The following is a 14,534-nucleotide window of genomic DNA, read 5'->3' on the forward strand; positions in this document are numbered from 1 at the left end:
CTATCAGCAGCTCCCTCCAGACGCTGCCCAAAGATAGGCATGATCCAGCTGCTGACCTTCAGGGTCACGATGTGGTGATGACTGTCTCCCAGTTCTGGCTGCAAACTGGCCACTGAGATCTACTGATGATGGCAGGCAGAAGCAACATCCGTTTTGCCACTGTGTTTCAATAGAGAGCACCCATCCTGACTGAGACTCCACCCAAAAACCCTGAGGATTAAAAGATTAGTGCTGCCCAACAGCCTACCTGGTGATGCTCCCTCAGAGGCCAACCAGGCCAGTAAGAGCAATCAGTGGCAGCACAGACAAACTAAAACCATCTCCCCTCCGCTGCCCGGCATTGGTCTTCTCAAAAGCCCTTACCACCACCTACACATCCCAGTGTCTGCCTTGCTAGATGGATGCTGGTTAACAGCATCAACAGCCACGGACCATGGGATCGAGGACATTAGGTCGGGACCCTCTTCAGACAGATGGTAAAGGTTTAGTGCATCTCCCAGGGCTCTGCTGCTCCTCCTGCTCCAGGGATACTCAGGGTTTGCACTCAAAACACTAACCTCAGCAGGAACCCTGCCCTGCCGTGCTGTGGGTGAAAAGTGAGGGTTTTGTCCCTTAAAACAAGGCCCTCTCAGAGATTATGTTATTTTCAAGGATCAGTGATCCAATCTGCCATCTCTTTTGCCTAAAGACACTCTCAGCTATTTTCGACTGCTCTGCACCGCCTCTCTTCCCTGCCCCTCTTCCCACCTGGAGGAGAGCAAGAACTCGCAGATGGGCACAGCAGAAAAACAAACCAGGAGAAAGCAGTATGAGGTTTGCCCACGGGAGCTAAAAATGCTCCTGGTCTGTCAGCTCTCCTTTGAAGTCACACATTCGACCTTTCCTTAAGGTGCTCTGTCGCAGATTAGCTAGCTCCTGTGGGGGAAAGCCACACGTGGTGCAGCCATGCCACCTTTCCACCAACAAGATCTAAGGATGCCGGAGGGACTGCCGCCTCTGCCATCTCTCCTGGGTGATGGAAGCTCAGGGAGAATCCATCCCACTCTCTCCCAGCAGGCTTCTGTCTTACAAGGCAGTCAAAGACTGAAACTTGAGCTGCTTCTCTGGGCCAACAAATCAACAGGGTAGAAGCACACACAGGAATCTTCACACTCACTGCTAATTGAATTAGCACCCTCACTTGCCACCAGTCTCTCCACTATCCTGCATGCTAAGCTGGGAGCATCCTTCTCCGTCTGGTTCATAAGACCCCACTGACTATAACCTCAACTCCTCTCAAATCTTGTGAGGACTATTCGTTCACTCAGATTCACATGAAGAACAGTGAAACTCCAGGGGTTTTGGTCAGAGTTGTGCTGGTTTGTACTCCTTAAAACAAGGAACTCTCCATACAACCCAGTTCCCAAAGGGGTTCAATCACTCTCCCGGTTCAGAGGTTCAAGGATGGCGAGTCAATCCTTTCAGACTTTCCAGTTAGACACTTAGCTCCTGTCTGGAACCATCTCCTACTATCTCACTACCAAAGGAGTCTGTCCACTTCTAAAGATTAGGACTCTAAGGCACTCCTATTTTTTTCACTTTACATCCCTATTCTACTATTTGAAGGAATTTTTGCACCCTGTCCATCTCCTTGGTATGATTCCAGCCACTAAGCTGGTCCCAGCATCTTCTTCCCAATGCTCCTTACAGACAAGCTGGGTTCTGTCACTCATCTGTGAAACACAGAGCTAAGAGCTTCCCCATTCAAAGAGTCTTCTCGGCATTTTCCTCGATTCCCCTTCCCCCCAGCTCTAAGGGAACTTAAAGGGCATCTCCCATTTTTAGCAGCTCCTTCCAACATTCAACTAGCAGTTCACCTTCAGCAAGTGGTCTTCTAGACCCTACAACCCACCAGCCCACCTAGTTGTCCTCTACCTTCAGCAGACCCCCTACATCTGGGTCCCACACCCCGAGCACTTGGAAGTACACCCACAAACCTTCCCACCTACCTAGGCTAGTGCTATCCACTCCCATCCCCATCGGCTTCTGTGAAGAAACAGCAACCACAGAACCACAGAGCAGTCAGACTCCAGTGACCTGCGCTCCTGCTGCAGAAGTGGGGCATAGTCTTTTGCTAACGGAGGCAGGTATTATGGAGCTGGCTGCAGTGCCAGATTAATCAAGCTCGTTTATCAGCTCATCTAATTTCAGCAAGGAAACAGAAGGCTACCAAAAAGAAGGTAGCCTGGGAAGAGAGGAGGTAATATCTGCTCCTTCCCTGCCAGGGTCTGCTCCGCAAGCCTCCGACCAAGATCAGCAGTAGGTTGGAGCACAAGAGGAACCTGTGGCCACTCACAAGAGTTGCATGTACCACATACCCCTTTCAGCCACGACCAAGAGCAGCCAGCCTGATTACAGAGGGTGACAGCACAGGAGAACTGCCCACTGGAGCCATGAAAGTGTCTCAGCATTTCTGGCCAAACAGCCTAGCAGGGACAGACCCAGTGAGTGTAGCAGGCAGCCACAGCTCCACGTCACGTACTCTCCCAGAGCTTCTCAGTTACACCGTCCCCTTGGGAGTCTGGTTCACCGATATGAAATTCCACACCTCCACCCCACCTCCTTGCCACCACGACCTTACCTACACTCCTTAATGCTTTCCATCAGTAGCCATATTACTCGCATTGCAGCACCCAGCTGTCTTCACCTACCTCAGTCCCATCCAGCTTTTCTCTTCCAAGCTCTCTTGCAAAGACCCTCAGGCACTATTTTTCTAAAGAAAGCATCTTGCACAGCCCTCCCAGCTCTCCAAGTCCTGCCCTTTGCATCTCCCAGCAGACCTAGGTCTGGGTCGTACAGATTCATTTCCTTTGCCTGGGGAGATGACTTGTTCTGGGAGAGGTGAACATGAGCTCCAAACCTCTGCAAGAGCTGCCATTCAGGCGATGTCCTCCTTCCTCTGAAATCAATACCAAAACTTCCCTGTCACCACATGGGCCAAGACTGGCACAATGCCAAGGCACGATTCCCCCTGCCAGACATTAATTCATCACATTTCTGCTTCTCCTTCATTCAGAAGAGCTGGTCTCAGTTACAGCCCTATGAGGTTGCCTACCCTGTATTTGCCACAATCAGCTGCTTAAAGCAACTGTGACAGCTCAGGAAAACGGTGACCCTCATTGTTTTTAGTACACATAACCTGCCCATAAGGTCTTTATTGGATTAAACTGGAAGATCATGTTAACCAGTGATTGAATTACTGATAACTAGAAGGCACTGTAATAAAGACAAGAACATTCATGGCTCCCACCACACCACCACAGCTCGATAGCACCGTTCACACCACGGCACCTGCCAACTCCGGGAAGTGCAAAGTGCAGTCTACTCGCTGTGTAAAATGCAGCCAGGGCTGAGGTGGTATCTGCTGGCGGTTTCGCAGTGTAGAGCAGGGAGGCTTACTGCAAAAAGGCATACTCCAGCTGATTGAAACTGCAGGGGGATTTCAAGGAGGCAAAATGCAATTACCGGTGCTGGAATTGAGCCATTTGGGGCTAATATCCTAATCTGCAACTCCAATACAGGTCTGCACACACAAAAGAGATCATAGTTAAAAGAGAGACCCAGGGTAGCAAAGTGGTTAGGTCTCATTATGCTTGGAATTTGCTTCAGTTAGAGACTGGGCACCAAGTGCTACAGCTGCTCCCAAACAGCCTCATCCCTTTTTCCTGCTCAGCATACGAACTGCAGTAAGGCTAGAACAAGCCACCCTCACCCAAATACAGAGTCGGTCAGGGACAGCTGCACCAGATAACACCGTGCCCAGAGAAACCCTCTTTGCCACAGGTCAGCCTTTGCCAGCAAAGCCTTGGTCAAGATGGCTTGTCCCAAGATAGATCACCCAGCGTGTCAGCGTACAGTAAACCAGGGCGCAAACAGGAGGCATCACAGGAGCTGAGCTCAGGCAGGGGCTGCTCAACGTTAAGCTTCTTACACAGACAGTCTTTACCAGGTGCTTCACTTCATTAATGCCTGGGTTGAAGACGGTATTAAGAACTGCAGATTTGCTGTCAGTCTGGATGAAGAGGTAGCAGATTTCAGTACGGCTGAGAGAGACTGGGATCTCTCTGGCCAGAGGCAAGTAATTCATCACGGGAGGAAGTGAACCTCACCATGAGAGAAGAGTTGGGGATGGAAGATATTTTATCCCACTAGCTGGTCAAAAAAACCTTACTTTTCTTTGAATATAGTCCGAACTTCTCTGTCCTGCTGTCCCTCATCCTAGCTCTGCTGGGAATCCCTTCTGCTAATTACTACGAATAATTAAAGATTATAATTCTCCCCCATCAAAAGCACCACATGCCCTCCTAGTGAATCACCAGCCTGCAAGGCTGGATTTGACAGCTCCCAGCACAGTCATGCCTTGGTCTTCAAAGGCACAACCTTGGCACTAAAAGAGCGGGCGCTGGCTGTAACAAAGTAAGCTTCATGCCAGCCCACCATGACACTGGAAGAGGTGATGACGCACTCCAGTCCTCGGAGGCTCAGCTGTCAGGCAATGGAGGACAGGGACTAAATGCCTTCACTCACCAGACATTCACAAGATTGCATCAGTTTTTGGGAGCCTGCGCTTCCCAGTAATTAATGATCAGGCTGCCTCAACCTAGAGCCTTCACTGGAAGGGGAACACGTTGAGGCACTGCATTCTGACTGAGCCAAAGGAGAACACAAAGAAGTACAAACCAGGGAGCACTCCAGGATGGATACGCCACCATACAACTCTTTCACTAAAAATCAGTGACTCAAAGGGACCTGCAGCCCAAATAACTCCCATCTTCTATCCCTAAAGCCAGAAGAGATGTTGCATCTACTGCCTAGGAAATCCACTGGGAGAATGGAAGCCTCCAGGCAAAAAAAGATGGGGAAGGTGGGAAGAAGGGAAAGGAGAACAAGAAGGGCCAGATGTGAGTCCCTGCAGGTCCACTCTATCTTCAATGTTGATCTGTGGCTCAGGCCAATTTGATACCAAAGGTGAAACAAAGCAGCCAAACTCAAACTACAACCTGAGAAGCTTCTGGGTTCCCTGGAAGCCTGAATGCAGTGGGATGCAGAAGTAACAGCTCCACTGACTTGCCTCTTGGCTGAAGTATGAGTCTCACACTGCTGCTTTCCGCAAAGATATGGCATCCACATTCCCACCAGATCCAATCCATCTCTTCCAGATGCAGCTCCACTGGGCAGCAGCTGTGCATGGGTTAGCACACACGCAAGCGTGCGCACTGAGAATGAGACGTATCTCAGGGTCCTTCCACATGCTGGTGCTCACTGATGTCAGTATAGATTTACTGTTCCGTAGCATAAATGAGCAAAAGCACATTATTCAGAAGAATCAGAGCCCCAGGCTGAGCTGTGCTCTGCCAGTGGAAGTTTGTTCTCACTTTCTAATGCACTAACAGGTGGCCCTAGATGTCACATGTTTTCCAGAAATATTTTTAAAGAATGTTCGAGTGCACTTAAAAAAAAAATAAAATAAAATAAAAGAGAGCAGCAGCTGCAGATTGTCATTACTTTTTATCTCTTGCAACCTCAAAGACACACAAAGGCAGAGGAGTCTCCCCACACAAACTTTAGAAGGACATTAAAAAAAAAGTTACATGACTAATACAGCTTTGAAATCTCAGGAGATCTGGCCAATCTGCAACAAGACCACCAACTCCAGGCCCAGTGTTTTTACACCAAACACAGAAAGAAGTCATCACAGGTCTCTTTTCATAGCAGGGAATTTTTCCTCTCCAGAATTATAACAATCCCATTTTGTGCCTCGATTGATACAGGGTCTCAAACCTGTGCTGCCTGGGACAGAGCTACCAACTCTGCCAGGCTACACTTCACTGTCATTCAGAGAGAAATCCCACACAAAGAAAAAAATTTTTTTTTAACTAAACAGCAGCTGTTTGAATCTGTTTAATGGATTTATACATAGAAAATAACATAACAGATGTCATGACACCGTTTCACAAGGTATCACACGGCATCTGTCACACATGCAGCACGTAAGATCTGTCGGTTGTGTGCATCTCTCATGCACAGGCTTTGCATGACAGGAGAAGGCTGCCCAATTTAGGGATGCTATTACAATATCCTTTATTGTAAAATGACACACAGCAGGTTTCTAATTAAATTTTAAGTAGAAATGCGCTCCCAGCTCTTGAATAATTCAAACCGTTCTATTAACCAAGGTTCTGAAATGCCACTGAGACATGAGCTCCGGACACAGCGATGGTCAGGGGAAAAAACAGTGCTTGGAAGCACAGAAGTGGTTAGCTGGGCAGTGGGTAGGACAGGGTATGCGTAAAGGACAGCTGAAAGAGCACATCTGTTCATGGAGAAAAGCACTGCAGGCAAGAACGGAAGGAGAGAGGAGCGCGTTCTGCATACAAATAGGACGAGGCACGTGCAAGAGGCAAGACTGGGTTCGGTACCCAGCGCATCTCGCTCTCAATGCACAAGCACATGCTGTTCTCCAAGTCACGTCCAGATCTGGGAGTACATGCAGGTGCCTGCTGGCACACAAATAAAAGCGCCGCTGAGCACACCACCAGCGTGCGAGAGCAGCTAAGCCAGAGCGTGTCCCAAGGATGCGCTGGTAGGAACGCGCACCATCCGCCCCCGGCATCGCTGCGAAGGCGGCGTCTGCACAGCTTCCCTACGGCCAGGCCCACAAGTGCCCCGGCAGCCACGGGAGCTGCAGGGCAGCAAAAGCACTGCCAGATGAGTTTAGCAGCCATGTTAGTGAGCAAAGGGCTTTGGAGACCTAAGGCGGGACAGCCCTTGCCCTGTAGAGCGTGAGCCATGCCCAGCAGCCAGCCTGAGCCACGGCACTGCAGCAGCCCTCAGCCCTGTGTGCACACAGGTCTTTTTTAAGGTCACAAAATAGGAGTGAAGATAAAACAAGACTTGTGCTTTCTAACTGCAGACCTCAGTCAGACCTGCTGAGAGGAAGACAGCGATACCAGATAAGGGAGAAGGGATAAGGCTGAAGCCTGGCCCCTGAGTAACACTTAATACATGCCCCACATGACACTTAAGAGCAGGAGCATATGAAATAATCTCCTAAGCTACTGGAAAGTCTGCAAACGCTCCTCCTCCTTCCTCCCATGCCTCCCTCTGAGAGTATCCCAAAGCCAACAAGGGACTCAGTGGTCTCAAAAAACACTCCACAGAGGAAAGCAAACTCAAACACCAACGAAACTCATTTTGGCCACTGTTTCCCTGGGAGTAGGCAGGACAGGGCGGCTGCCCAAGGGAGAAAACCTGCTGTCTTCTCTCAGGCCAAATCCCCACTGAAGTCACAGGGTGAGGAATCCAGGATTTGGCCCAGCTTTGACTCAAATCCCAAGATGGCCTTGATCTCTGAGTTGGGGGTCTTGACATCTTTAGGTTGTGCTTAATTGACAGCAACAGAAAGAAGAGAGAGAGAAGAAAGCATAAAAGGGAGAAGGAGATAGAGAAAGAAGGGCAGGAGGCAATGGGAAACTAGGTGGAGGCAATACTTTTCCCAGCTCACAGCAGCTCAGAAATAAAAAGGCTCAGCTGTAACTTGGTTTCTAAAGCCTGTGCTTGCTCAGGGTTCACTGGGGACACATCAGGCACTGAGGTGAGAAAATAGAGCTGACATTTAATCTCAGGCCCTCTTAGCGAGAGTTGTGTCAAAGCAGGAAAACAGATTCCTGCATCCTTCCGCCTCCCCAGAGTCCCTGCAGAGTGTGGAGGAAGAATGGGGTAAAAATAACCTACCTGTCGCCGGTCCCAAGTCCAGGCTGGAGTTGTTGAGCTCTCCTCCATCTTCCCAGAAGTACTGGGGGGGCTGTAAGATCTTGGACTCCTCATTCTCCTCGCTGGCAAAGCCCGATCCCGGGGCAGCATGCAGAGAACCAGGGGCAAGATCAGGCTCCGCAGCCTCCGGGCTGGTTTGCTCGTGGGAATTCATAGCCTCCAGGTGGGACATCACAGCAAACTCCAGCAGGGAAGTTGATGTGAGGCCATCAGCGGTTGGCTCCTCAGAGGAGGCAAGGCAGAGGCACAAGGTCCCTGTATAATGACAATAAACCCACATCAGAGATAGGACTGACACCCGCTGGCTTTGTCTTCTCCTTGCTCCTGCCAAACCAACCGGCTGCGCACATCTGCCTTCGGGGTAACCTGCCCCTCAGACGGGCTGTGCTCTCACCTGATGAGGAAAATCAGAGTATTTTGGGAAACATCCACAACCATGCAGAGAAGTATTCACATCCAGGAGTCACCATCCAACCTGGGGCACTTCTCTTCAACGAGGCAGCAACAGTTCACCCTGAGGTTTTTTGCCTCTTTGAAAGGACCAGGTGCCTTGTTAATCACCCATCCTGGAGAGGAAGTGGAAATGTCTTATACTTAAGCCATGAAATTCTGGCCCTGTGAAATCAATGATGGTTTCCTATCCAACTGGCACCCAGGCAAGATTTCACGCTAGTGCTCCTGATCTGCAGTGGGACCAATTTAAAACAAAATTATTTAAATCACCAATATTATTCATGTTTTAATTCAGTAGGCTAGAAATCTATTTTTAAGTCGTTGACTTGAATTTCATTTTGCATTCACATTTTTTGTTTTCCTAAGGAAAGGCTGACTGTCACAGGTAAGAATTCAAATGCACCAACAGGAAACATCTACCTAACTCCAAGCAGGGAGGGAGGTTGCATTTTACACTTTTCTTTCAGCAATTACATCCTTGTTATTTCCATTTTCTCTATTCGAAGGTTTGACTGACACTTCTTGATTCCTAGATGAGACTTTAATTGTGACTTGTGTCGAGGTACATTCACATGCATATTGAACTTCAATCAAAATGCAAGAAAACAGCATCTGGAACTTGGCTTTATTCAACCGACAAATACCATGATAAACATGGAGACATAAGAGGGGAAAAAAAAAAAAAAATAAAAAAAAATAAAAAAAAAGAGAGATTACCAAAGCACGATTTACATTTAAAACAGTTTTGTTAAGCAAGCGAAGTAACTAATTTGGGTGAACTGAACCAATTGCTTCCTAGCCCTCTGTTCTTCAGCACATTAAAAGTAGATCTCATCCTCTCACAGCTGATTTTTATTCATAGATCAGAAGAAAAAAGGACAAGTCTTCCCGCTTTCTCAGCTCATACTCAGTTTCTCAGTTCTTAATGAACTAGTCACTGAACTGAACTAATTGAATAAGCTGAAATGAAGACTAATTTGGTATTTTTCTTTGATAACTGATTTTCTAGACAAGAGAAATGCAGCAGATCTAATCCATCTGAACTTCAGTAAAGGATCTGATACAGTGCCTCATGCAGAATTACGAGAGAGGCAAGAAAAGACACCGATTAGCAGGAAAACTGTAAGGCATTGGCTATGCGAAAAATGACAGAGGCTTGTGCTGGAAGGAGACTGTTAGTGGAATTCTTCAAGGTCTGGCCTTGGATCTGCTGCTCTTTAACGTTTTCCTAAGTGACCCTGGAAAAAATATTATTCTGAACATGATAATGAAATAAGCCAAGGACACAAAGCAAGGAGACAACCGCACCACACAGAAAGACTGTAGGTACAGCTAGGTGATCTTGAGAATGGAAATAACAAACATTATGAAAAGAAATAGTACACAGTGATAAGTCACCACCTTGAGAACTAGCACCAAACATTTCTGATACAAGATAGGAAATAATCCATTAGAAATGTCTTAAGAGGAGAAACTCCTGTATTAGAAGCAGCTCTGAGATATCACTAGAATGCAGATGTGAAAGTGCTTGCACAGTCCTGAAGCATTAGAAATGGAGGGATTTTGCAAAGCACTGCTGAGACATCACCTGGATGCCGCACGCAGATCTGGATACACGTGGCCTGAAATGATTTAAGCAGAGTTAAACTGCCTTCAGGCAAGGGCACAGACTAGGCAACCTCCCGAGGTTCCTTCCCACCACTATGTCCTACAGCTCCACATCCCAGAAGGACAAATTCAAACCCGGGCAAGTGCCAAGACAAGCTATGGGGCAATGGCAGATGGGTTGGCCCTGGTGCTTTCACTGAAAATACTGGCTTGTAAGCACAAAAAGTTTGGGAGTTGCTGCTCATTTGCCAGGCTGATTACCAAACTTGTCCTAGGAACACTGGAAGCCAGAAACACATTTCTCAAGGCTTCTGCCTGCTCTGACCCTCTCCAACTTTCTCTGCTATTCTCTGAACTGAGCAAAATCCAATATTGGTTACTCCTTCCCACATACACTAGGGCCAGGCTTCAGCACTTCTCAATCTCATTTATTTTGTTCTATTGATCCAAGGCAAGACTGGCTGAGGCCAGCACAGCAACAAAAAGGCAACGGCAACTGAGGCAGAGTATCAAAGGGGAAGGAAGCTACTGCAGCATCTCGGAGCCAACCAAAGCACCTCTGGGCATCCCTGGGGAGGGGTGGGCTCCCTGTGAGCTGTGCATGGCTGGAAAGGAGAGTTCACACATCTCTTGCGTGGCAGCACAGATCCGGAGAGACCTGGCCAGGCCAGCCCCCGTGCTGATTCAGGCTCCAACGTGATGGTGCCTAGACTGGGCTTCCAGTGCAGCCCAGCAGAGAGAGCACGTGTCTTGAGGAGCTTACAGCTTAAGCAAACATGACAGAGAGCAGCAAGGGAGAAAAAGGGAACGTTATTCGCAGTTATCCAGAGAAGGGGAGCAAAAGGATGGGGAGAGACCACAGCACATCCAAGACCATATGGAAAATTTGCTGTAGTTGGGACTGCAACTGACTGCCTGGATCCTACATCAGCTCTTTATCCGCCCCGATGCCTCAGTTTCCCCCAACTCCCATTTGCAGACATATGGCTGATGTGGCATCTCAGCTTTCCAGCCACACTACAACACATACGCATCCCAGGTCTCCCAGCAAGCCAGGCAAAGCCTCAAAATGTAACTCTGTGTCAGGTCCAAAGACTGGCTCAAGCCTCTGTCTCCATTGGCCACACCCCATTTGGGCTGCCCCCAGAGCTCAGCCACAGCCAGTCCCACCACCCCTACATCAGACATCTCGCAGCAGGTGAGCCTGGGCACCCGGAGCGCTAATCCCATCCATGCGGGAAACTCAGATCCCAGGAGTTTGTTTACCCTCATTTAACTCTGAAGTGTTTACCCAGTTAAAACCCCCTAAGCTGCATTATCCTGTTTACTGGGAAGCTCTGCCTCTCCTCAGCCCAAGATAAAACTACACCACCTCATCCCTAAGAATGAGTCATTAATAGACACAGCCTGAGCAAGCCAGGTTTCTCCTGCGGTGGATCTGGAGTAGAACAACACCTTGGGGCCTGATTCACAGGCAAGGGATGGAGAGGCTGGCCTGGGGGAGCCTTCTGTGCCAGCACCAGCCTGAATGCCACAGGGCTAACAGCACCATTGCACCAGCGTACAAATCAGTACCTCTCCAGACAGCATCCTGACACCACTTCATAGCTTTTGCACCAGTAGCAAAAACTTAAAAAGCTTGGGGGCCAAACAGCAGGCTCAAGATTTGTCTCCTTCCCCCTCTCTTCCCAGCATCTCACAAAAGAGCAATGCAGCTGTCAACTCCGAGGCAAAGAAAGAATCAAAGCACGAGCTGAGCTGGGAAGCAAGGGAGCAGAGTCAAGGGAGGAAATCTAACGCCCAAGACATCGGTGGCCAGCCATTTCCCTCCTAGGATGGGAAATGGGGATTAGATGACTTCTATCAGCCATCAGTCTCCCCATTTTCTATTCTAAAAGGCAGATCAAGCAATAGGAATAAAGAAACAAAACCAAATAAAGCCCTGCGACTGTAGATGGGAGGGAGCAGGGAACGGAGCCAAGGCTCGCCAGCTGCTTCAATGGGGCGTTTGTCTCTCATTTCTATTTTTGCGGCACCTCTGCGTAACCTGGAGGAGATGAGGCTCTGCATGCTAAAGAGGGCAGCCAGCCTTCGGGGAAACGGCAGGGCTGTGAGCACGGGACGAAAAACCTTCCCCAGATCAGACAGAGGAGGCGCGAGAAAGGAAAGAAAGTGGGAGAGGTAGGTGGAAGGGGGAGAGGGAACAAAGGCAGAGAGAGAGCACCAAAACCAGCATGGGAGCTCCCGCACTGGCTGCGAGCTCTCCAGCTGCTAGCACCCACAAAGGTGACACGTGGAGGCAATGCTGACCTTGCAAAAGATGCTTCAGCTCTGCAAGGAGCAGAATGGGGTGATTTCAACAACAGGGAATAATGCTGCAGTGTTACCTTTCCAGGGCCACTAGAAAAGAGCCAGCCAGGAGGATACAAAGATGAAATGAGTTTGCCAGTTGCTGACCCCACTGGCCCTTCAGAAAAGAGCTCCAAGTCAAAGCAGCGAAGCCTGCTCTGTACACATCAGAGGAGGATTCGATGCAACAGCCCCAGACAAGGCAGATGGAAGTTTTGCTCAACAGCAGGAAAAAAAAAAATATATATATATATCTGAGGAGAGAACATCTGCCATCTCTTTTCCAAACTGCTGTGACTAAGAGCAGTTTCACATTTCTAAGCAATTCTAAAAGAACCCCGAAGTATTTGCTACATTAGTCGACCAAGAACCACTTTATCCCTTTGCCACAAGGCAAACCACCTCTCTGTGGGACAGGGCAGCTGCTGAAAAGCTCCTAACTGGCCTACTGAATAGGACTAGAAGATAAAGAGGAAATAAGTTGTCTCTGTATCCAGCTGAAATAAGAGGAGGGATTTGGGGAGATGAAATGGAATCTGGCTGTGACTCTCAAACAGCCTTTCAAATTTTCTTGCCTTTTAACTAACAACAGGCAAATTTCAATTTTCTCTCCACAGAAACACAAAACATCCCTTAAAATGTCATCACATCAGCTTGACCTATAGAGGGGCTGGTGTGCCCTTCCGTTTGCCCAACTGAAGGTTGGTTTTGCCTCTCCTTCCTGGGTGCCACGGCTACACCACACCGCAACGGAGGTGGGACCAGCCTGCTGAAGGGAAGAACACTCACCTGGCGCATATGCTCTGACTTACCCACCTAGCAGAGGCTGTACAATGCCACCCAAGCAGGTACACAACAGGTACCAGGAAGGGCAGGTCAGAGCATCTCAGTTGCCAATGCAGCAGCCACAACAATGTCCATCTGGCCCTGCTACTACTGGCCTTCCTTTCAAGCCCACCCCAAATCCAGGAGTTATCCAACAATCATTTCCTAGGAGAGCTGGGTCAGGAATGGGTCATTTACTGATAACTGGTTAGCACAGAAACACAATAACCAGACGAGGGAAGCATCTGCCAGGGATATTCCCTCTCCCAGACCACCATGCCCACAAACGCTGGGGAGCAAGACACAGGGGCAGAGAGGAGAGAGGCCCCAGGACAGAGCTGCCAACAGCGCAAACTGCTTGCAGGACATAACAAAACACAGAGAGATTTAAATAACAAAAAAAGGATCCCAGCCACAGAGAGTGGAGGAAGAGAACCACCTTAATGTTGTTCATATGAGGGACATCCAAGCCAATTCCCCCATGCTCACCTGGAGTCTGCCCCCAGGCCCTCAACAGCTTGTACAGGGAAGCATATGGGGTAACACATATCAGCCCGAGTCCTTTTGGTGCCGAGAGCTATGGACCATACCTATGCTGGGATGCTCCACCCAAGAAATCTCTCTCAGCTCAGCTCCCATGCGGGCTTACTGCTGCTCTCCAATACTGCACTAGACTACTTACAAATCCATCTGGGTCCCTAATCTCTGAGATCATTTCCAATTCGGGCTTCAGAAAACAAGATGAGATTGCCATCCTCCTCTGGTACTGCCAGCAACCAGGTCCCTCTAAAACTATTCACCTTCCCATGGCCCTGGTACATTTTACAAAGCAATGGGAAAAGCACCTGGGTCTGCCGGGAGCACATAGGCTTACCAGCCTCTACCAGCTGAGGGAAGGGGACCAGACACAACTCTGTGCCAGCATCTTCAAGCTTTTGCAGATCTTTACAGCCAGCATAACCAGAGAGCTCAAACACAGGCTACAGGGTGCGCACGCCTGCACGTACTGAGTGGGCACTACCTCGCGAAGGACTGCCAACGTTTGCTCCCCCTGGCATTTCAGCAGAGAACATTTCCAGCAAGCAGACCCAGATGTACCCACAGGAAATGGCAAGGCACTGCCAGAAGATGCCCTTGCTTTTGCAGGTAATTGCAGATGCGCCCTTGGTCAGCACATGTGCCCCAGGGGCACCCTCAGCCCAGCGCTGAGAAGGGTCGCATCTCCTGCCATTACAGTTGGTAACATCAGGACCGCTCTAAGCACCACCGCCCGTCTCCACAGAAGAGACCCCACGCAAGCAGGTCACGGCAAGTCAGACAAGCCTGTCTGTCCTTCCCCCTTCACTCAACCGTTCACGCCGGGAGTCACAATCTTGCCTGATTTCAGTCTCCCAGACTGTTTGCCTTCGCTCCCTCCCCAGATCGTCTCGTAGCCTTCACACCCTCCTCCTCTGCTGCTGCAACGTCTGCTCTCCTCCACACTTCTC

The 14,534-nt window shown here is 49.2% G+C and overlaps 1 protein-coding gene across 2 annotated transcripts in view; it reads right to left on the reverse strand.

Annotated features, from left to right (window-relative positions):
* The window catches only part of PODXL2 (podocalyxin like 2), a 31,591-nt gene that overhangs the window by 13,070 nt on the left and 3,987 nt on the right, over window positions 1-14,534 (reverse strand). Inside the window, exons 1-2 of one of the 2 annotated variants that reach the window (XM_086755923.1) lie at window positions 8,207-8,294; window positions 7,774-8,067 (exon numbers count right to left, since the gene is read on the reverse strand). In XM_086755923.1, the coding sequence (XP_086612049.1) occupies window positions 7,774-7,984 (211 nt within the window). In that variant the 5' untranslated portion in view covers window positions 7,985-8,067; window positions 8,207-8,294. Of the gene's footprint in view, window positions 1-7,773; window positions 8,068-8,206; window positions 8,295-14,534 lie in introns of those variants that run through there. The other variant, XM_086755922.1, reaches the window with a different exon arrangement.

Source organism: Chlamydotis macqueenii, chromosome 10 (assembly GCF_036417535.1).
Source record: "Chlamydotis macqueenii isolate bChlMac1 chromosome 10, bChlMac1.mat, whole genome shotgun sequence".
NCBI classification, from domain to species: domain Eukaryota; kingdom Metazoa; phylum Chordata; class Aves; order Otidiformes; family Otididae; genus Chlamydotis; species Chlamydotis macqueenii.